The 24,451-nt window shown below is 41.5% G+C and overlaps 1 protein-coding gene across 1 annotated transcript in view; it reads right to left on the bottom strand.

Moving 5' to 3' along the window:
- Positions 1-24,451, bottom strand: part of Asxl1 (ASXL transcriptional regulator 1) — a 68,209-nt gene that overhangs the window by 9,567 nt on the left and 34,191 nt on the right. Inside the window, exons 4-9 of the mRNA XM_075962557.1 lie at positions 4,311-4,431; positions 4,140-4,237; positions 2,433-2,526; positions 1,857-2,009; positions 467-630; positions 278-374 (exon numbers count right to left, since the gene is read on the bottom strand). Coding sequence (XP_075818672.1) covers positions 278-374; positions 467-630; positions 1,857-2,009; positions 2,433-2,526; positions 4,140-4,237; positions 4,311-4,431 — 727 coding nt within the window. The remainder of the gene's footprint in view (positions 1-277; positions 375-466; positions 631-1,856; positions 2,010-2,432; positions 2,527-4,139; positions 4,238-4,310; positions 4,432-24,451) is intronic.

Raw genomic sequence — 24,451 nt, 5'->3', positions numbered from 1 at the left:
TCTAAGAAATAGAGTAATAGACAATTCTGAGTTTCCATGTAGGTGCTGGGAATTGAAACTGGGTTGGAATAGCATTTTTTTTTTTTTTTGAGACAGGTTTTCCTGTGTAGCCCTGCCTATCCTGGAACTGAGAGATCTGCTTGCCTCTGCCTCCCAAATGCTGGGATTCATGGCGTTCACTGCCACCACCCGGTGGCAGGCAACATTCTTAACCTCAGAGCTACAAAATCCCACACACACCAGGCATCTGAAGCCACGTGTGATGGAGTCTACTCACCATCAGCAAGGCGCTCCCGCCAGCTCTGAGCTGCATGGGTGAAAAACTCGTTATTGAGTGCACTGCTGCTGAGGCGCAACAGGCCATCTGTCCCCACCTAGGGGGCAAGGGACAAAATGAAAATAGTAAGCAACTGCAGGGAACAGGAGCCCGCCTAGACAGAGACCAAGAGGACCCGTGCACTGGCACCTGTCTGTCTACTTCAGGCAGAAGGAAGAGGAGTTGCTGCTGGAAGTGCGATGGCAGGGCATGGAAGGTCCGAGAGTTTATCAGAGCACGGAGGTTGGTATTGACAAGAATGGATCCAGGTGTCTCAAAATCTACCTCTTCCCCTCTGTTGCGCTTCATCTGACCTGTAGTTTTGGAAGTAAGGGTATAGATTTTCAGCTTAAACAAAAAAATAAATAAACAAAATCAAAAATCCTGAGACTACTCAGGCTTGCCTCCTCCAGGATCAAAGCCTAAGGAAGACACTTTCCCCAAGAAAAGCAGATAGGGGTTGGAGAACAAGCTTCACAAAGTCAAACTGGAGAAGCAAATCTAGTCAGTATACTACAGAAACACCTACAAAGAAGGCTTTGTGAATGAGGTATGTTCTACAGGCAGACATGTACTAAGGGTTATTAAAAGCCAAGTGAAGGGTCATACTTCTTTGAAGTATGTAAACACTATTTTTATTTGAAAAAAAAAATCACTATATAAGAGACCTGGAGATCTTGGATTACGTACTGCTGCTAAAATGCAAGTGCATCAAGAGAGTAAAGGCTCATTTCCACTTAGGAATGACACATTCTAACTTTCAGAATCCATAGCTATTCTTCTTACAATGATTTCATACAGCCCAACTACAAAATGACCATAGATAGCAGGGTGGGTTGGTCTTTCTTTATTTCTTTCTTCCCTCCTTCCTTTCTTCTTCCTTCCTCCCTTTCATCCACTCATCCATTCATTTTTTTCACCCCGGAGACAGGGTTTCTCTGTGTAGCTTTGGTGCCTGTCCTGGAACTAGCTCTGAAGATCAGGCTGGCCTCAAACTCATAGAGATCCACCTGTCTCTGCCTCCAAGTGCTGGGATTAAAGGTGTGCGCCACCACCACCCGGCGCAGGGTGGGTTTCTTAAAACCAATCCTGAAATAGCAAATGGCATACTAGTCTTACAGATGGCCATACTGAGTTTGTTTGCATGCTCCAAATTCAACACACGTTCCCACTCAAGACAATGCCTAGGCTAAAATAACACAGTGTCTGTCTGGATGTCGAGTATAAGCAGAGAAGGATGCTACACCCTGCAAAAATGGACATGGGGATCCTTCACGAAGAGAGCAATTCAAACACTTATGAAGCAGGTATGGGCCAGACAGCACAGGGACGGACAAGAAGCTATGTGACTATTTCTGCCTACAGGAGTTTACTCACATGAAATAATCAAAATATAAGGAAAAACACCAAACAAAAAACAGCGGGTCACCCAAGAAGTAAAATTAAACTGAAAGAGAAACTGGAGAAGATAGCATCTTTTTACATTCAGGCCTGCAGGAGGCTCTCTTAAAGGCAGAGAAACATATGGCAACCCACTCACCTGTAGCTGGTTTTCGGAAGCCTCTCAGGAGTGGGGAAGGATCCCGGGTGACCTCAGCCTGACCTCGAATAGCAGTGCTGCCCAAGGCCAGAGAGCTGCTACTGCTGCTAGATGGGCTGCCACTCTCACCATCAGCATGGCGGCTTGAGAACCCTGAGGGCACAGCATCCCACTGGTCAAAAGCATCACAAACTATACCTATCAGACAAGCTTAGTTCTCCCAACTCTCCTTGATATGCTCTGGCTCCCAGCCCTCGGCTAGCAGAGACTACCACCTCATGGTGTGGCATTGAAGTATCACTAAAGAACACCAAAACACAGCTTTCATGACAAATTACAAAGCACTGGCAAAGTCATCATCAGATGTTCAGAGCTGACCCTGGAGGTGAGAGGAGGGTGTATGGAAGAACCCAACACAAAGCCCTCACCACAATAATAAATAAATACACTGCCTTCCTGGGCTTTCATGGACTCAACAACTCTACTGCTATCATACTGCTAAGTCAAAAGCTGCTGACCCAGCCTGGTCTCCAGAACCCTAGGAAAAAGTACCACAACTATTAAGGCTACACATACCTGATGCAGATTCCACGTGGGCCCCGTTTACCTTCAGAGGAGTCAGGACAACACGAGGCAGCATGACCCCCGTCTTTTTCTTTTGTTTATTTGCCTGTGTTCCCAGGAGGGATTTAAAAGAAGAAAGGAGTCACCCACAGTGCCACTACCGCACTCTTTGGCTTTGTACTACTCACTCACTTTTGAATTCATGTGAAGGGTTAGTGATATGGGCCCAACAGCTAAAGGCACTTGCTGTACAAACCTGATGGCCTTTGTTCTATCCCAAAATCCAACAAGGGAAGAAGAGAACTGACTCTCCAAAGTTGTCCTTTAATTTCCACAAACTGGTAAGTGAGAAACACATACTTTTTTTTTTTTTTTGAGATAGCCCTAGCTGTCCTGGAATGCTCTTGTAGACCAGATTTGCCTCGAACTCACAGAGATCCATCTGCCGCTGTCTCCCAAGTGCTGGGACTAAAGGTGTGCACCACCACCGGCTTTAAGCTTTATAGTAGGGTCTGATTCCCTGTACCCACATGGCAGCTATCAAGCATCTCCAAGTCCCAGTTCCAATGTATATGATTCCTTTTCAGGTCCTACTCCAGACCATATATATATCATAAATACACTCAAGCAAAACAATCAGATGCATAAAATAAAAAGAAATAAATCTTTAAAAAAAAGAGTTCATATGCACACAAACTTCCCAGGCAACATTAATACAGGTATAAGCCAATATCAATGCACCAAGCATACCCTTCAGCTGACTTACAAAAAAAAGAAAAAAATTATATACCATTGTTCCCATTCTATAGATAAGGAACTTGTCACAACTGGAAACAATAGTGGGCTGAGAATAGAGCTCAGTGGTAGAGTGTTTACCTAGCTTGCACAAAGCCCTGAAGTCAATCCCCAGTACTGCAGAAGAAAAGTAAACCGCTGCCTCTGAAGTTCATGTTCTCAAACTCTCAATGCACTGTAACATGTTCCTGGACATTTACAAACACGGTATAAGTACGAGCAGGATGAGGTAACTATGGTGGCACATATCTGTAATCAAAGCCCTTAGGAGTACCTAGGAGACAGACAGGAGGATCAGGAGTTCAAGGCCATCATTCGCTACATAGCAAGTAAGACTAGCCTGAGCTATATGAGAGCTGAGGAAGACAAAAAAGGAGGAAGGAAAAACATAATTACAGCACTGTGGTGGTAATGCACCCTTTAACCCTAACACTCAGGAGGCAGAGGGAGGTGGATCTCTAAATTTGAGGCCAACCTGGTCTACAGAGTGAGTTCCAGGACAGCCAGGGCTACACAGAGAAACTCTGTATTGAAAACCCAAAATAACAAAACCACCACCATCAACATAATTACCTAGATACTACTCTCAGGCCTAATATGCAGTTCCCTACAGCCTGCTTCTAAAAATGTTACCAGGAGTGATGTATGGTAGTCTCTATCTTTAATTCCAGCACTGGGAGGGCAGAGGCAAGCAGATTGCTCTGAGTTCAAGACCAGCCTGGTCTACATAGCCAATTCTCAAGGCTAGCCAGAACTACACAGTAAGACTCTGTTACAAAATGAAGTAAAATGCTGTAATAACCAATTTTCCTGTCTCCTTTCTTCAACCATATGTTCTGACATCTGCTGAAGATGAAAGAACCCTGTTATGTGTCTGCTCTCACCAACCCACTCTCTTATCCTGTCACCAATACGCCCCATTACCTGTGAGGAAGCCCTGTGGCTATCCCTGGGATTGGAAAGGGGACGGCTCTGAGACTCTGTAGAACAGGATGCATTGGACGATGTTTCGTCCAGAGATACTGGAAGATAAGGGAACAACAGTTAGTCCCTAGGAAGCACCTGGTCTCCCCCATCTCCTGCTCCAGCACTTACCATCATTTTCACCACTCACAGTGCTGGTTTCATTAGACCCACAGCTTTCCACATCAGCCGAGTCCTCTGGTTCTTCTCCGTCCACTGCAGCTACATTTCGAGACCACTGCACAGCATCCTTCTGTTAAAGTTAAAACTCAGGTGAACAAAACCTTTCAAATCCACAAGCACATCGCACATTCCTAAATACATTTTTTTGAGCCTCAAATCCAAGAAAGCTCTTCTTACATAAGAGTTTTTGGGGTCCTTGACCTTTCAACCACTGTGTGTTCACTGAAATCAGCTTGTTTCTGATAGTCTGGGCTCTGATTCTGTTTTCAAGAAGCTAAGAGGATGGATATGCTCATTTCCTCTGATGTCTCCCAGCATTTGCAATCATTACAGGATGCAGAGGGAAAAGGCCAGAAAAACCCAGACGTTTCTCCACAGGCTTAGATCAGTACCATTGCCAATCCAATACTGGATCCTGTGGGAGTTCAGACAATGGGTCACCTGAGATACAGAGGCCGAGAAGAGGGGCCAAGGTTTGGTCAAAGCTTCAAGGACATAGCTTAAGTTGTCTAAACTGTTTTTAAAGCTGTCTAATCTATTATGGGGTGGAAAGAGCTCCTAGTGTGCACATGCAGGTCAGAGGACAGCTTTGTGGAATTGGTTCCCTCCTTCCACTTTTACATGGGTTCTGGGGATTGAACTTAGGTCATCAAACTCAAATGGCAAGAACCGCAAGCCACTGAGCCATCTCACAAGCAGGCTCTTAAGCTGAGTTTTAAAGAAGCCAGCTACAGGCAGATGGGTGGGCCAAAGAAACATAGGGAAGTTCTAGATACTGGGAAGAGTAAATACGTCAAAATCAATACCTAGATTTCAGTAGGGATATGGAGAACTGTGTATACAAGAAGTGAAGCTAGAGGCAGCGAGAAGACTGATGTGGAACCACTGTGGAAGAACTGACACTGTGGAGACTATTAACCTTTACATTATAAAAAAGCTCAATAGGAGTTAGGAGGAAGGTGTGTGTGTGAATACGATCAAAACATGACATTCTCATAGTACTAACAAAATGCTATTTTTAAAAGTTTATGAGCCAGGCGGTGGTGGTGCACGCCTTTAATCCCAGCACTCGGATCTCTGTGAGATTGAGGCCGGCCTGGTCTACAGAGCTAGTTTCAGGACAGGCTCCAAAAGCTACAGAGAGAAACCCTGTCTCAAAAACCCAAAAAGAAAAAAAAAAAAACAAAAAAAAGCTATGCATTTTATTTATGTCTATCTGCATGTACATCTGCATACCAAAAGAGGGCATGAGGTGGCATGGGTCTACAATTACCTACTGTTGTGAGTTGCCTTGTGGTTGCTGGGAATTGAATTCAGGACTTCTAGAAGAGAAGCCAGTGCTCTTAACCATTGAGCCGTATTTCTAGGCCCAGAATGTTCCTTTTTTAATCTTAAAAAAGAAAACAAAAGTTCACTGGCCAACCTAAACACTCCCAACAGTACTCACTGTATCAGCTCCAGCGCCCCCCCCCCCATTCACAAAGAGTTGGTGCTGCCATTCTATGGACAGGGCAGTACTTCATGGCTTTAATTTTGATCTTCATGTAAACTAAAGATGTTTGTACCAACCTCCCAACTGCTGCAGATGGAACTCAGATCTCAAGAATGTTTGGCAAGCAGCACTCCACCACTGGCCAACACCCCAGCCTTGTTGGGCACTGTTTTTTAATGTCCTCATTAGTTATACCCTGTCTTCCTATTCAGAAGATCAACTTTGTAGAGAGCTTGTTAAATACCACAAACATCTCCAATGCAGTTTTTTTGCCCTCACCTATTATTTATCTAAATATTATTTTATACAAATCCTCTATTATGTTTTAATTTATTGGTGGGGGCACATACATGTGGAGTTAAGGACAACTTTCAGGGTCAGCTCTCTCCTTCCACGTGTAGGTTCTGGGATCAAACTCAGGCCATCATGTTTAGCAATACAAGCCTTTGATCAGGCTCCATAGATGCTTAAACATTTTAAGCATCAACTAAGGTAGAAAGATTGCAGGTTCAAAGCCTGTCTGGGTTACATAGCCAACTCCAAGTCAGGCAATGAGATCCTGCCAATAAATAACTGTAGTAAAACCAACTTAAAAAAAAAAAAAAGAACCATCAGCAATAACCATAAAATATGCTTCCCACAAGTGAAATATTTAAAAAAAGATAAGCAAGGTCTGGGGAGATTGTGCAGCAGTCAAGAGCATGTACACTGTTCTTCCGGAGACCCAAGTTCAATTCTCAGCACAACTGCCTGATTCTCCATGACACCTGTGGCCTCTGTGGGCACCTGGACATATTTAAGAAAATGAAAATCTTAGGATTTCTTTTGTTCATGAATCTGATAAACCTTTGTTCAGCAAGAAGCAAGTACTCTCAGAAGGCTATTTCAAGGTTGCTTACTACAAGGAATTAATCTCTAAGAAATTTAAAGACCCTTCAACAGTACACTTCAGTTCCTAACCAGTGCATAAAAAAGGAGAAACAAGATTAGAAGAGACAAGCACAATTCATTTTCCACAACAGTGTACATCTATCCACACTGAGGATTCAAGAGACTCGGGTCTACTGAACAGAACCAATCATACTGTGAGGGTCAAGATCACATGCAAAAATCAAGCAACATGGCCGGGCGGTGGTGGCACATGCCTTTAATCCCAGCACTCGGGAGGCAGAGGCAGGCGGATCTCTGTGAGTTTGAGGCCAGCCTGGTCTACAAGAGCTAGTTCCGGGATGGGCACCAAAGCTACAGAGAAACCCTGTCTCGAAAAACAAACAAACAAACAAACAAAAAAATCAAGCAACATAAGCTGGGAATATAACTCAGTTTGTAAGAGTGCTTGCCTGCCTAACATCGTGAATCCCTACAATCTGAACACTTGGGAGATAGAGGCGGGAGGACCAGGAGTTCAAGATCACACTGATAACAATGAGTCTCAGTATAGCCTAAGGTAATTGTTTGAGACCCCTCGTTCATAAATACTCTCCTAAAAAAAAACAAACCAGAAGCAGCTAGGGGAAATACTTGAGGGGCCAGCCTGGGTCCTCAAGGTCCAGGCTGCCTGAAGGCATCGACAGGCTGGCCCAGTGCCCTCAGGGTGGGTACCATTATGATGAGCAAGTGTGTGGTGAACTAGAGAAGGAGAGGTGAAATGGTGTGTGCTGTGTTAAGAGGCAGTTCTAAAGAAGCAAGAGCAGTGAGGGATGGACTGATGTTGGTGCCTGCTTGCCACCTGAACCTAGTGTGATGTCAGTCTTACTGCAGCGGGGGTTTGTACTGATGTTCATGTACCATGTTGCCACCAAGGCCATGGGGATGCCTGGGGTCTGGGCTGCCACCTGTCGCCATTTTGGTGTCTGAGGGTCATGCTGCAGCCAGGGTCATACAGAACTGAATGCCTGCACTACCATAGATGCCATGTCTGGGCCCATGGCCCTACTGTAGCCAGGGTCTGTATTGATGTCTGTGGCTCCTGATACCACTGAAGGCCATGACAATACCAGGGGACTGGGCTGCCACCTGGGGCCATGCCAAACTGCATGTGCCCTGGTGACATCAAAGCCTGGGCTGCTGCTGAGGACCATGTCAAAGTCCATAGCCCTACCACAACCAGGGTAGTGATGTCAGTGGTCCATGGTGCCACCAAATGCCACATGGAAACCTGGGGGTCTAGGCCATAACCTGTGGTCCTGCTGACACTGGAGGGCCATGCTGCCACTGAAGCCACACCAACCTGGGGCCACAGTGCTGTCTTGGCCAGGGTCTGTGCTGATATCGTAGCTACAGATAATGTCGAAGCTGTGCCAATGCTGGGGTCTGGGCCACCACCTGGGACCGTGCCAATCTGAGAGGCCTGTGCTTCCACTTGGGGCCATGGTGACATCTGAACCCAGATGACCGGTGAAGACATCTGTGTCCAAGGTCCTACCACAACCAGAATCTGTGATCCTAAAACAATCAGGTTCCAAGGCCTGTGATGTCACATGTCTAGGTTGCATCCTGTGGCATGTTGGTATCTGAGGACCTTGTTGCTGCCACATTGGGCCATGGTGTCGTCCAGACACAGGCTGCTGCCTAGGGCCATGTCTGAGTTCGTGACCCAGCAGCAGCAAGGCTCTGAATTGATATCCCTGGCTCCTATTACCAAAAAGGGCTGTGTGGATGCCTGAGGTCTGGACAGCCACCAGAGAGCATGTTGGTGTCTGAGGGCTGCCTTGCTGCCTCCAGGGTCATGGTAACACCCAGGTCTAAGCTTCTGCCCAGGGCATGTCCGGGCCTGTAATCCTGAGGTAGCTAGGGTGTGATGATGCCCACGGTCCGTGTTGCCACAGGTATTATAGGAGCCATGCCTGTTTAAATCTGAGGACCACACTGAGCTGGCCCCACCCCTCACTAGCCCTGCCCCTAGCTGGACATTGCAAATGTAGAACCCCACCCCACCCTTGGCACTTTTGGATAGGTGGCCCTTACCAGGAGGAGTGTGGGAGAGCTGGTTGGTCCCAGTGGGCTATTCTCAAGGTACTAATGGATTTTAAGGAACCTCAACATAGTTACTGATTTGCAATATGCATAAGCAGTTGCTTTGCATACTGAAACCACTGAATTTATACCAGATGATACAAAAATTGACTTTATTATTTATTCAGTTACAAGAAATAATCAGGAAGAGGAATCACTCCATATACATAACACATATCTGATCCCATATTGGTATGCCAGGTTCTCTAGCACAAGCTAATGCAGAAATTGATCAATTATCAATTGGAAATGTGCTGAAGGTCTCAGAATTTCATTAAAAATATCATGTCAATAGCAAAAGTTTAAAAGAAGACTTTTCCATCATGTAGCAAAAAGCCAAGGAAATTATAAGGTAATGTCCTACTTGTTCTTTATATAACCAAACACCATTACCTGCAGGAAGTAACCAAAAGGGTATTCAAAGGAATGAAATCTGGCAGATGAATGCGTTCCACTTTTCGAATATGGAAAACTAAAATATTTTATAATACATCATTGATACCTAATCAGGTTTTAAATAAGCAACTGCTTTGAGTTTGGAAAAGGTTAATTTGGTAATCACATTTGCTAGCTGTTAGGGCCAATCATGGGTATATCTGTACAAATAAAGACAGAATGCTCCAGAATATGTCTCTAAGAAAGTTGAAGTTTTTTGCTTATTATAATTTAAGGCATATTACAGGTATACCACACAATAAATACTACAGGGCAGGCAGTTAGAGAAAGATCATTATCGAACTCTAAGGGATATGTCAAACAGACAGAAAAGAAAGATAAATACCTCCAGAAATAGATTGTATAATGCTTCAATAACTTTGAATTTACTAAATGCTAATGAGAAAGGAACAACAGCTGCAGAGAGACACTGGATAGTAAGACAAACTATGGAATTAAATCAGCCAGTATACTTTAAAGATGTGTTGATCTCAGAATGGAAACCAGGACATGTTTTATTACACTGGGAAAATTATTTTGCTTTTGTTTCCACAGAAGAAAAGCTATGGATACCATCAAAATTGGTAAGAGATTAGATTTGAACAAGAAACACCCCTTGATTAGAAGACCAAGTTAACCAAACAATACGGCCCTTCAATCTAAACTAACTTCAAAACTAACAAATGCTTTTCATTTGATCAGATACAACTTGCCAAAGGGGAACCTCCCCAAAATTAGGAATGGGGAAGGGTTTTTGTTTTTGTCTTTTCAGAAGAATAAAGGCATCCAACTAATGAATCTGAAGGTCACTGAAGAAAAAGGACAAACCATCCAAAAGAAAGTCCCAAGAAAAAGGAATAAATTGGTCTATGGGTATTATCACATTTCCAACAGGATAAAATTTCATAATTATTCCCAAATGTTTGTTTCTGCTGAAATGCAAATGGTCTTTTTGTAGTCCCAGTCCAATTAAAAATTAAAGCCGGCTTTGGAGTTGGAGTGTGGCTCTCTCCTTCTCTAAACCCAAGCATGCTTCTTAGAGTAAAATTTATAATCTCTGTCTCATGTCAGAAGAGCTACCTGATATGGGACAGAAGAAAAACAAAATTAAAGAACAATTTTATTGCCACTAATCTCATAATCCTTTCGTTCTAAGTTTATGAAGCTTTTCCTTAACCTGAGATCTGCTGCACATGACATTTAAAATGTTTACGTTTTCTGCAGTGAACCAAAACCATGCCTAACAGTGACATCTGAAGTCTCCAAAAGGAGAATGGGGCCCCACAACGATGATTCCACCAGGACTATATTAACACATCTAAACTGAAAAACACCATCTAAAGATGTCTAATGCTCCAGACATTTTGAGGTGGCTAGCTGAGATGATCCAGCCTTATAGACTACTCTAGCCAGGACTTGAGTCAAGCCCTGTTCTTTCCCATTACGTAGAATGGACTGGACAACAAATGATACAGCTACCTCTCCCAGGACTTGACAATTAACCCAAATTTTTCTTTTCTGGGTCCCCTAAAAATGTCACTGCCCCCAGACAGGAGGAAGTAAATTTAAGAATATGATACCAACTTCCCAAAGGTAGGACAGGTGGCTTTTGGTTGTTCAATGGGTTATGGATATGTCATTGTTCAGGGGGGTGGTGGTTACAAGTTGTTACTGGTTATAGTCAGGAAGAAAAGTTGAACAAAGAGATAAGATTCAGAGTTCTTGTTTTGAAAAAAAAAAGAAGCAAAGGAGGCGGGGAGGATATAGGTATGATAGGCTATAAGGGTAGATACTGAATCTACTTTGAAAAGAAATAAGGGAAGATATAAAAATAAGATTAAAAGATAGATTATTGAAACTACTTTTAAACCAAACACTTCAGAGATCTATAGAATATGGCATTTAAAATGTTTTAATAACATAGGTTCTTTTCTTTTTTATGACAATGAGACATATGTCTGCACCTGGCAGCACCAATCTACTTCAGAGAAGATGAGGGGCATTGAAGTAATTTTCTTTGTGGCAAAGGTGAGCCACTGGGTAAGAAAGTGCTCTTGTCTCAACTGCTGACAGTATGAAGTACAAACTAGACAAGCAGAACACAAAAGAACTTTGCCAAGATAAGGTAGGAGAGCCCTTCAGAATATCCTACTTCACAGAAAAGTCTGTTAGATATCCCAAAGATCGATCTATCTATCTATCTATCTATCTATCTATCTATCTATCTATCTATCTATCTATCTATCATGTATTAGTGTTCTGGGCACCAGATTTCATTATAGATGGGTGTGAGCCACCATGTGGTTGCTGGGAATTGAACTCAGGACCTCCGGAACAGCAGTCAGTTCTCTTAACCTCTGAGCCATCTCTCCAGCCCTGTTTGTCATTTCTCACATTTTTTGGAAGTTGCTTGCTTGCACTTCTTGCTTACTCAGATAGTATTATTGACTTCTAGAGTCTCTGATGGAGTTGAAAACTTTATAGTTATAGATTTCCTTGTTAACAGATTCAGAAAAGAAATTCACTAAAAAAAAATGTTAAAGTATATAAGGTTGAGAGACATTAACAGATAGTTTTGGTAACGAAAGTTAGAATAGGAAGTGAATTAGGTACAACTTTTGGACTCACCAAGATAGGATAGATATGGAGTATTTTCTCTGAATCTGTCAACTGTTAATGAGCTAAACATTGTTGGTATGTTTATTGCCTGTATGTGTGTATATATACATATTATATATATATATATATACACTGTACTTATTGTATAATTTTTCTTATATCAGTTATAACTTTTAAAATTTTTAGACAAAAAGGGAAATGTGGTGATGTCTTGTTTGTACAAATAAATGCTACCTGGAGATCAGAGGGTGGAGCTAGTCACTAACTAACCATAGAGGGCTGGAGGTCTGTACAGACATACAGAAAATAATATGGTTGGGAGGGGCAAGGAAGTGATAAGGTAGGAGGAAACAGGACTCTTTTTCCACTGGGGAGTTGAGAGGTAAGGTGTTTGGTGGTTTTCCTCCTTCATCTCTCTGATCTCTCAGCATTTTCCCCAATATCTGACTCAGAGTTTTTATTATTAAGACCTATTAGAACTCCTGCTACACTAAGAGCCAGAGAAAGAGAGTTTGCTGTTAAGACTGTGTCTTCTTAGAAGTCAGAAGCTACAGCATGAAGTCTCATCGACCTGACAGCCCAAACATGACTTGAACAAACACAACACTAAGAGACTAGCTAAAAGGGAGAGGGAAAGCTCAGCAGGTCTCAACCCTAGACAAATGATATCAGGCCACCAAGGAACAGTCTTCCCTAGGAAAGAGCACATTCAATGGTTACCAAATGGTTAGTTCTGAAAACATATATGCAAACTGAGCAGATTTGTATTTATTTGGGAATACACACACACACACACACACACACACACATATAAGAAAAAAGAAGGCCATGAATTTGAAAGAGAGCAGGGGGGGGGACCACATAGGATTTGGAGGGAGAAAAGAGGATGGGGAAAATGATGTAAGTATACTCTCAAAACATTTTTTAAAAAAATTGCCCAGCAGAGAGCTGCTTCTTTTAAATAAAACTCCAGTGATTAAATGAGTAGTTGCTAGGGGCTGAAAGGAGGGGATAGTAAATGACACCACTAAAGGGTCTGTTTCTTTGGGGGGGGGGGGGTGATAAAAAAATGTTCTAGAATTGCAGCATGTTTGGTAATTGTTGTATAACTTTATGAGTATACTAAAAAGTTACCAAATAGGTCACTTTATAGGAAAAAATGATATGATCTGTGAACTATGCCCCAGTAAACTTTGGCCTAAAACATATTAAAGAAAACTTCATGTGTGCTTAAAAGTTCCTTTTTTACTTTATTTTAGATTTATTTTATTCTATGCATGAGTGTTTTGCCTGCACGGTTGCTTGCAGACCGCAGAGTTCAGAAGAGAGCATAGGATCCCCTGGTACTGGAGTTGCAGACAGTTATGACTGCTTTGTCACCAATACACATAAGATAAAAATAAATGGTTTCTTAATTTTTAGGTATCATTTACTTTTATTTCATGTGCACTGGTGTTTTGCCTGCATGTACATCTTTGTAAGTGTGTTAGATTCCTTGGGACTAGAGTTGCAGAGAGTTGTGAGCTGCCAGGTGCCGGGGCTCAAACTCAGGTCCTCAGCACATGGAACAAATGTTCTTAACCACTGACATATCTAACCAACCCCTAAACTTCATTATTTGACTTTAAAGAATTTTTATTTCACTTAATTCATGTGTCTGGGTATTTTGTTTGTACGTATGTCCGTGCCTATGGAGATCAAGAGGGCATCAGATTCCCTGGGGTTAGAGTTACAGCTAAGTTTGAAACTCATTTCAACATTACAGCTGTCCAAGAAGTAAAGGAAGTGGTATTATGTTTAAAGTGAATACACTCTTGTAATAGAGTTTAAAGAGATAAATTATGTGAATTCTCATTAGTGACCAAAAAATAGAAACCTTCTAGACTCTGAAACATCTAGACTCATCTGAAGTCTAGATGTACTTTCGAATGCATAATTTCCTGACTTTAGAATGGCAACAATAGTATTATTAGCACCACCTATAACATAATCAAACACATTTTAGAATTTTTTTTAATTTTTTTTTTTTCGAGACAGGGTTTCTCTGTAGCTTTTGGTTCCTGTCCTGGAACTAGCTCTTGTAGACCAGGCTGGCCTCGAACTCACAGAGATCCGCCTGCCTCTGCCTGGTGCTGGGATTGAAGGCGTGCGCCACCACCGCCCGGCTACATTTTAGAATTTTTAAGTAAAATAAACATCTTAAGAGGAGGGCCCGGGAGATGACTCAGCATTTTCTGGCAAGCCTAATGATATAAGTTTAACTTCCAGGATGCTGAAACTGGCAGATAGACACCCATTTCTCAATAAAATATGGCAGCTAAGGACTGTCTGCAACTCTAGTCCCAAGAAATCTGACACACAAAGACATAAATGCAAAGACCAATGCACATGAAATAATAAAAATTAAGGAACCATTATTTTTTATCTTATGTGTTTTGATACCATGTATATCATGTATTTGCAGTGTCCTCAAAGGCCAGAAGAGGGCATCAGATCCCCTGGAACTGGAATTATAAGGGATTGTGAGCTGTCAAGTAGATGCTGGAAATCCAACTTGAATCCTCTTCTAGAGCAGCCAGTCCTCTTTATTGCTGAGCCCCTCCCTCTACAGACCCAACCAGTTTTTAATATATATATATATATATATATATATATATATCCTGAAAAGACTTAATAATTTGTACTGGAAATAAAATGAAGTCAAGACTGATATGATATACTATTAAACAACAGTTAAGGAGTAAAAACACATTTACAGTAATAAAATAGTACACATTTTTTTCATGGCAACATAAAGGAAGAAACCTGGCTGACAGGGCAGGTGGAAGGAATAGAGGTGTGGAAGTCAAGGTCATGCCCCATCATCTCTGTAGGAATGTTTTAACTCCTATGTTTAAACACAGCAACCAAATACATACCTCTTTTCATCGCTTGCAGCATCAAAAGAATGGATGCAAAAGAATAATAAAGGTACAAGTGCACAAAGAGAAGGGGAGGTAGAAGACAGTAAAGAATATGAACAGAATCTAGAAGGCAGCTGGGAAAGAAGGTAAATGACTCAGCAGGGAAGAAAAGTCAAAATCTAATGTTACAGAGGAAAGGTCACTAAGAATAAGACAGACGAAATACAAAAATCCAAGGGCACAGGGATGGGGAAGTATGAACACTGCAGACAGAAGTGAAACATGGGGCTGCCAAGAGGAGAACTTGCTATTATTCTGGACAAGCGATTCCTCAGGTCACCTCCCTGTCATTAAAGCACTACTCTCACAGCCCTGCAAGAACTACAGCATTTATGTGTGGTGCTATTTTGTTTGTGCTGTAACAGATAAAGCTTATCTGAAGATCAGAGTACAGAGCTACCCAGGCAGTGGTGACACACACCTTTAATCCCAGCACTCCAGACAGAAGCAGACAGATCTCTGTGAGTTCAAGACCACCCTGGGCTATGAGAGACTGAATCAGTCTAAAGGAGAAACAGTGTCAGGGGTGGTAGCTCCCACCTTTAACCCCAGCACTTGGGAACATGCCTTTAATCCCAATACTAGGGAGGTGGAGGCAAGAGCTCAGATCTAAGAATTCCTACAGACAGGATTGCCCATTCGGTCTGAGGATTTTTGGCAGAGGTAAAAACTAGTGGCTGGCTGCTCTGTTTCTCTGATCTTTCAACATTTACCCCATATCTGTTTTTTTTTTTAAATTATTAAGACCAATTAGAATTTGTGCTATATTTATGTTCTAGTTAGGCTGAATCCAAGAAATTCTGAAAGGCAAGACAATAAAAAGGCACAGAGCACGGGAGATAGAGAGTGATATGCTACACTCTAAATAAGAACAAAGACAATATACAAAATAGCTATGTTTCCTGAGGAGCTTCCCAAGATCCCCCAAATCACCTCACCTTCTCTTTAGCTGACTGGCAAGCATTCAAAGGACTGCCAGGTCTACTGGCCTAACCCCGTATTTCCAGCTAATATGGAAGCTGAAGCAAAAGGGTTCTGAGGCTCAAGGTTCAATGTGCAGTACCAGAAACAGAGGGAGAGGAAGAGAAACAGCAAAACAGGTACCAAAATGTTCCTCCTCTTGAAAAGTGAACTTAACACACCTTCAAGCAGATAACTGAGGAGCCCCCCAAACTATGTGGGTTTCCATCTCTCTATCCTGGCCATCTGGAGCTCACAGCAGAGAACCCAACAGTTCTCTCAATATGAAGGACTCACCAAGGACTGGCAGATGTTTAGGCACAGCTGATAGATGAAAGATGTCCAAAATTAAACAAACAAAAGTAGATACTGAAAGGAAGAAGATAAATGTAAACAATCTCTAAGAGCCCCAACAAGCACAGGGTGCTTTTTAAAAACTCATAAAGAAGCATAAGCAATCACACCCTGTTGGGATCTAAAGTAGGTTATCAGAAACAGCATATTATCTCTCAGAGAAATCACTAAAAAGATGATGCAGTGATTTGAAGTACTTAATCTTGGAAGGACCCGGGGTTCATCCCAGTATCCACATGGCACTTCACAACTGTACCTAACTCCAGGTTTAGGATGCACACAATACACAGACACACATGTGAGCAAAACGCTCATTCACATAAAATGAGCAAATCTAAAAACATGAAGTTAAAAATAATTGACTAAACCAGCGCTGGTTAAGGCAATCATATATTAAATAGAAGGCCAAGAAAGAAAGGACAAAGAAATTGTACTCAAGGGTCAGTAAGATGGCTTAGTATGTAAAGACTGCTGCCAAGCCTGACAACCTGAGTTTAATTTCTGGGACTACCACAAGCTGTCATCTGACCTACATGCACATGCATGTACATAATAGACACAAAAAATAAAGCAAAACAACAACCCAAAATTGTACTCAAGTGAAAAGACCCAAGTTTCAAGGTTTTATAATTATGACAAGAGGCTCACTCTAATGAATAAAAGATCCATCTTGTATAATTTTATGCAATTTCAAAATATAGAGAACACATCAACCATACAAAAGCAGTTCTGGAGAATGAAGTAAGAGTAAAATCAGATGGCTCAGAGGCTAAGTGCATACTGTTCTTGCAGAAGACCAGAGTTCTGCTCCTAGAATTCAAGCAAGGTGGCTTACAACTGTCCTAACTTCATCTCCAGGGGATCGGATGCTTTTGGTTTCTGCTAGTATGCACACTCATGTACACAGGTCCATAATTAAAAATAAAATTCTTCTTTTTATTAAAAAAAAAAAAAAGCCTGACAGTGGTGGTGCACACCTTTAATCCAGCACTTAGAAGGCACAGAGGCAGGCAGATTTCTGGGAGTTTGAGGTCAGCCTGGTCTACAGAGTGAATTCCCTGACAGTGCTGCACAAGAAACCCTACCTCAAAACAAAGAAATGAATAAAAATAAAGGTAAAATCTTAAGCCTTGGTCCCAAACTACTATATGGAAAAAGTGTGATATCTCAACTTACTTTCTACACACCAGTTTCTCAAAGGGTGACTGTACTCAAATGTGCTCTGCATAAATGAACTGCAGAGTGTGCACCCAATTACAACAAACTGCGTCTCATGAGATCTAGGAGACAAGAAGAAAAGTGAAGAGAATTTCCAAGATATAGATAAAGGAAACCCTGGCTGCTCTCCTAGAGGACCCAGATTTGATTCCCAGCACCCATATGGCAGCTCACAACTGTCTTTAACTCCAGTTCCAGGTGATATGATGCCCTCTTTAGGTACCAGGCATATAAAGCAATACAAGTATGTGCAGACAAAACATCCATACACATAAAATAAAATAATAAAAGTCTAATACCTGGGTCAGACCAAATCCACAGTCTAGGCACAAAGGGATGGCTGCCTATTCCTACAAAAGCTACATATCGGAAACAAGGGGAATGTCAGAAAGAGGAGGAGAAGAAAGTCAGTATGACAGCTATATCCAAAGAAATTTACAGCTGCTGGGAACACTGGGCTTCAGTTCTTCTCTATAGCCTATTTTATTTTTTTTATTCCCCATCTTTGATACAATATTTTTAAGTAGAAGAACATTAGATAATTACAAGAGTCAAAGCCATAACCAAGGCTATATTTACAAGTGTCTCTGGTCCTTTTCCTCTTTCACCATCTCACTCCAACTCTTCATTCTGACCCATCCCCTCTCAGCAGCCTATCATACTGCTTTCTTTTCCTTGTACTTCTTTGTGCATAAATAATATACCCATCTACTTTATCTTCCCTTTATTCTTAGAGACACACTCCCCAAAATGCCTACCACAGATGATGTTCTGTTCTTTGCTTTTAAAAAATAAGCTACCCTAGAAATTATATAATGATTTCATCAGCAGAGCCTAATTTTCTTCTCGGTTGCATAATATTCCACAGTGTGAATAATCACATTTCTGTAACTACTCCCCATATAATGCCATTTAAATGACCATTAATGTTTTGCAAGTAGAAACACTACTGCTCTTACCCAGCTCAGTGGATAAGAGCACTTGTGTGAGCATGGGGACCTGAGTTCAAACCTCACATATGCATCTGTAACCCAGGCACTGGGAGAGGGGGCAGAGAATGAATTGCTGGAGTTTGCTGGCCTCCAGTCTATCTCCCAGCTCAGTGAAAGACCCTGTCTCAAGGGTTAAGCAGAAACTAAGAGACCATCCAACTTCTTCCTGAGAGCCACAGACTGACCATAATCTCAGCCAAACTCTCTTGTGGCACAATATAACTCAGAGTATATGAGTGTATTATAAATTACAATTCCACAAAAAAAAGATAAACCAATTTTTAAATTAAGAACACTTCTTATTTTCTTATCTAAACTGGCCGCACTTCTACTAGGTGACATAGAGCAAGGGTGTGTGTGAATGTGACATCATGCAGAAGTCAAGAGCCCAAGAAGGAGGAAATGCTTAAACAAGTGTCTCAAGGCAATCACTTACACTGGAGGTCAGAACTTGAACAGGTGAGGTGACCACCCATGGGAGAAGAGGGGTACCTGAGACAAGAGGGCTAAAGAGGGCACTGAAAGATGGTGGGCGGTTATAGTAATAGGAATAGTTACAGAAGATGGGGAGATTAAACAACAAACATACTCATGGTTTGCTCCTTTCTTTTACATCATGTATGTGTATATGCACACAAGTGGACATAACAGTTGTTATCCGCTGTTTAATTTCCCTCTCCCTCCCTTCAGCCAACCCTGACCCCACAAAACATGTAGAAATCATTGGACATTTGGTACTTCTCTCATTCTGCCTTTATGAGGGTTCCAGAAATAGATCAAGTAATCAGGTTTGTGTATCCTATGTACAACAAATGCTATCTCACTGGAACCTTTTGTTTATTTTTTGGTGAGGGGGAGACTGGCTCTCTCACCAAATCTGGCTAGGCTGGCTAGGCAGGTGGGCAGCAAGCTCCAAGGACTCACCAGTCTCAGCCTCCTTGTGCTGAAATTATAAGTAGGGACTGCCACACCCAGCTTTTTATGTGGGTTGTTTCTTAATTTTTTATGACTATCATAACATTACAATATTTACAGGCAATGTATCAAATGTAGTCAAAGAAAAAGAATGTTGCAACCAGTTTTTAAAAACCCCTCAGGAATGTACATATAATTGGTATTATACTGCATTAATCAACTGCTGCATTTTTTTTGCAAGTTATGATTATGACAGTTCTCAAAAAGAGGCTTGGCCATACATGGAAGTGCCACAATGCCTTTAACCACATCAGCATTATTTTCTAGAAACCAAATAGATCTTGGCTTGCCATGAGTTCAAGACTGCCAATTTCAAAGACACCATGAAGAAGGGTCTGTCAGCCCTCACCTTTGTGCTTGTTTTCTAAATCTAGAGAATTGCTAGTAAAAAGATTAGACAGGTGGTGGTGGCGCACGCCTTTAATCACAGCACTCAGGAGGCAGAGGCAAACGGATCTTTGTAAATTCAATGACAGCCTCCTCTAACACAGCAAGTTCTAGAACAGCCAGAGCTATACAGAGAAACCACGTCTCAAAGAGAAAAAAAAAACACCCTCTCCAAAAAAAAAAAATACCAGATACTCTGTAGTATTCCATCTTCCATGTTTTTCTGTAAATCAGTTAATATGAGATAGATTATAAGAATGGTTATGTCAATAATTTTCCACTCTAATATGACTTTGCAACTCCTCTCAGTAAGAGAAATAGCTTGCTGCTACTAGGAGCTGTGACCAACAGACTGATCTCTCTCCACTCCCTCACCTCCACAGAGAGAACTAAACCACCAAACATGGGGAACCAAAACAGTCCTTGGCTATAAACTATGCTGTGTAACACAGAAGCTTAAGAAGCACTTACACTGTGGGGCTTGCCCTCTGGCTGCTGCTCCTGGGAACCTCTTATTCCTCATGCAGCAGACTCCCAGTATCAAGAGGGTCAGCCTAGACTATTTGCTCTATTTGTTTCATTTTGCTGCATGGCACCATTACCACAGGCTCAGTGACCTACACAACATACATTTATTACCTCAGATTTCTAGGAGGTGAGAATTTTGGGCACAGGCATGGCTGGACCTACTGCCATGGGGCTCACTGAGTTTGAGTCAGGGTGTCAGTTGGGCTCATTTCCTTTCTGGAGCTCAGGGCCTCTTGTAAATGTCCAGAATTACTGAAGAAATGATGTGGGAAGGTCATATGTCAATCTGTTGATTTCATTGGTTAATAAAGAAACTGCCTTGGACCATTTGATAGGCCAGCACTTAGCTGGGTGGAGTAAACAGAACAGAATGCTGGGAGGAAATGAGGCAATCGCCATGCCTCTCCTCTCTGGTCAGACATGATGAAGCTCCAGCCCAAGATAAACGTACACTAGAATCCTTTCCAGTAAGCCACCACTTTGTGGTGCTACACAGATTACTAAATATGGGTTAAGCAAGATATGAGAGTTAGCCAAGAAGAGGCTATATATATATATAATGGGCCAGGCAGTGTTTAAAAGAATACAGTTTGTGTGTTGTTATTTTGGGGCATAAGCTAGCCAGGCGGCCGGGAGCTGGGTGGCAGGAACGCAGCCCGCAGCTCCTTCTACATAGAAAACTTTCTATTACAGGACTAAGGCTCTCAGCATGAACTTGGCATTCTGCTCCCAGTGTTGAAGTTCTTGCCACTTGGCCACACATGCCAACATGTGTTTCAGCAGACTTGTTCATATATCTTCCATCTCTGAACATAAGACCCACATCTAACTGACTCAGGTCTACCCAAAGAATAACATCTTTGGGTTAAAGTCAACAAAATCTAAAAAAAAAAAAAAAAAAATCTAAAAAAGGGTTATCAGAGATCATCTGAGAGATGTTTCTGACACATCTAGCCTCCAGCTAATCTAAGTCTGTGCTGACAGGGATTCAGACCAAGGAACCAAAGCACTGTAAGTAAAGCAACAGGTTGTTCTAAGGCATCAAGTTGTGGAATGGCTTGCTGCATACCTAATACTAAGAATGAAGTCTGGTGGCTTGTGCCTGTAGTCCCATCACTAGAGAAGCTGTAGCAGGAAGATACCCAAATTTCTCTGTGGCCTCCACAAGCACACAAGTGTACCTGCACACTTTTGGGCAAACACACAACATAGAATGTGAATGGGTTAAAAAAAAAAAGTATCAGTAGAACATCCCAAAACAGAAGGGAAAATTTAAAATAAAGTTACAGGAGACCAAGAAATTATAGAACAATTCCAAGCTATCAATATATATGTAATTTCTTTAAATAGAGCAGGAGTAGAGATACAGAAGAAAATTATCTCAAGAAATAATGACTGAGGCCAGGCAGTGGTGGCGCACGCCTTTAATCCCAGCACTTGGGAGGCAGAGGCAGGTGGATCTCTGTGAGTTCAAGACCAGCCTGGTCTACAAGAGCTAGTTCCAGGACAGGCTCCAAAACCACAGAGAAACCCTGTCTCGAAAAACCAAAAAAGAAAAAAAAAAGAAAGAAAAAAAAGAAAGAAATAATGACTGAATATTTATCAAGTGCAATCCAAGGAGGTAAACAAAATCTAGCACAAGAAACTGGAAGCAAACTACACTAAACTGCACCACAATCAGAATGTAAAAATGCAGTTTAAGGAAATCTTGTGGGGTGGGTGGGGTGACATAGTTAAGCCTCCATAAAATGGCATTTGCCACCATGCAAAACGTTAACAGTCTGAGTTCCATCCTGGAACTCACACAAGAGAGAAAACCAAACCTCTTGAGCTGTCTCTAACCTACATAAATGCAAGTGGAATGCAAGTGTCAGTCACACATACATTTTAAATTTTTGTTATTTTATGTGTATGAGTGTTTTATCTACATGTATGTCTTTGCCCTATGTGTGGATGTACAGGCAGAAGGACCAGAAACCCAACGTCATCTTCAGTTACAAAGTGAATTCCAGGACAGCTTGGTTACAGGAGAGTCTATCTCATAATTAAACAAACAAGCAAATAAATTAATAGATAGATAAATTGCTCAGTCCAAGATCAGATCGCTCTACTAGTGCATTTTTTTCCAAACACTGAAGGAGGAAATACTTTCCAGTTCTTCAATAAGAATAGTATGGTATTAATTACCCTTATCTGAAAAATCAGACAAATACATCCTAAGGATCTATAGACCAATATATCTCATAAGATGGACACAGAAATTGTTCAGATTTTGGCAACTCAAATCCAATAATATAAAAAAGGAAAAGAGATCACCATCAAGTGAATTCTGTCATAGAAAAATGAGGTTGACATTCAGACAAATTTTTAAAAACCATCATGTATCTCAGGAAATTCAGAAGCATACATTTAAAAATTTTCAGCATTCAGTCTTAGCAAGAGCTGAGTGTTAATTGGTTAATGTGGGTAAATTGGCTGTTTTGTACCATTTAATATATAGATGCAACTTTTCTGTAAGTTTAGAATTATTTCTAAATTAAAAGTCTTTTTAAAAAGTGACAATACATGGAAAGCTGAGTTCAATTCTGGTAACACCTCAGTTAATTGTTAGCTACAATATTCACCACTTTATAGACAGAAGTTCAGAGACAAGTAGTTCATGTAAAGACTCATTCTGTCAGTTTTCCCTTTTCTTTTCTTCCTGAGACGGGATTTCTTTGTGTAGCCTTGGTTGTTCCTGAAACTAGCTCTGTAGAGCAGGTTATCCTCAAATTCAGAGATCCGCCTGCCTCTGCCTTCCTGCTGGGATTAAAGGTGTGCACCACCACGTCATTCTATCAATTTTTGATTAAACCAAGTCTCTAAAGCCACTGTGGACGTAACTTTACAACAGTCCCATTTAAAACAGACTTCTGGGTCTCTTCCAAGTGTTGTCTAAAGAAAATTACCCACCCCACCCCTGACAAAAAACACACAAAGGACAGGCACTGTTTCAATAGGGTGATGGCTACCAAGCCTGAGGACCCAAGTTCAACTGTGAGTCCCACAGGATAGAAGGAAAAAACTGATTTCCATAAACTTTCCTGATTACCATATGTGGTACATACCAAGAAGTAAACAGGTACAACTTTTTTAAAAGTCATAAACAGTATGATTTGTGAAATTTTCACCAAAATTTTATGGTGAAGAAAGTGGGCACAGTAATCAGCATTCAGGAGTCTGAAACAAAGGGACCATGAGTTAATCGACTTAGCAAAACCAAAAGAGAAAAAAAGGGAGGGGGTTAATACAATGATACCTTAGTTTGAACAAAGTAGACAGAGCAGACAGGCACATATAAAAGAACTATTAGAAACAGATTCTGATCTGGAATTTATCACTCCGATATTGTCATGGGAACACTAGAAAGTCAGAATTTGCTACATTCCATAGTTTAGAATTTAAGGCTCCCTCTAACTACCGTGTTAAAGGGTTGGTTCCTAGTGTTGGTGCTCTTCGAGGGAAACAACAACAGGTCCTAGTAAGAGATTTGAGACCACTGCAGGCATGCCTTGAAAAGAGACTATGGAAGCCACATTGTATTTCTTTTATATCTAAGATATGAGCTAAGTGACTTTGCTGTCAAAATGCAAAGATGTGCCTCATCATTGGCCCAAAGAATGGGGCTAACCAATACTGGCCAATCCGAGTACTAAGTTTACAGGTACATACCATCATACCTATCACCCGTAATTGTTGTTTGTACATATGCCATCACTGTCTTTTCAATAAATTCCTCACGTCTCACATATGTAAGCATCTGCTAAGTCTAGCATTTTGTCTTTATAAGTTGATTACGTTGAATATTTAACTATAGTGACAGAAACCTGACAAATACATATGAGAAAGTATACCACTGATGCAGCAGCTGCAACACAGAGAATCTCCATGACAGGCAGTGTGGTGCCACATAAACACACAGCACCTGAGCTTACTATAAGTCAGAGTTACACCAGTTTTACAAGATGTACTAAAACCAGACAGAGGATTTGGGAGGTGGGAGAGCTATTCTAATGCCTGTCAAAAAATGAGAGACAATCTGAAATGAATTAGATGCACACAATCTCAGAAGTCACTGCAGCTGGAGAGACAGTTCAGCAGCTGAGAGCACTA

The sequence above is a fragment of the Microtus pennsylvanicus genome, chromosome 2 (genome assembly GCF_037038515.1).
Source record: "Microtus pennsylvanicus isolate mMicPen1 chromosome 2, mMicPen1.hap1, whole genome shotgun sequence".
NCBI lineage: Eukaryota > Metazoa > Chordata > Mammalia > Rodentia > Cricetidae > Microtus > Microtus pennsylvanicus.
This window is presented reverse-complemented; position numbering and strand designations above follow the sequence as displayed.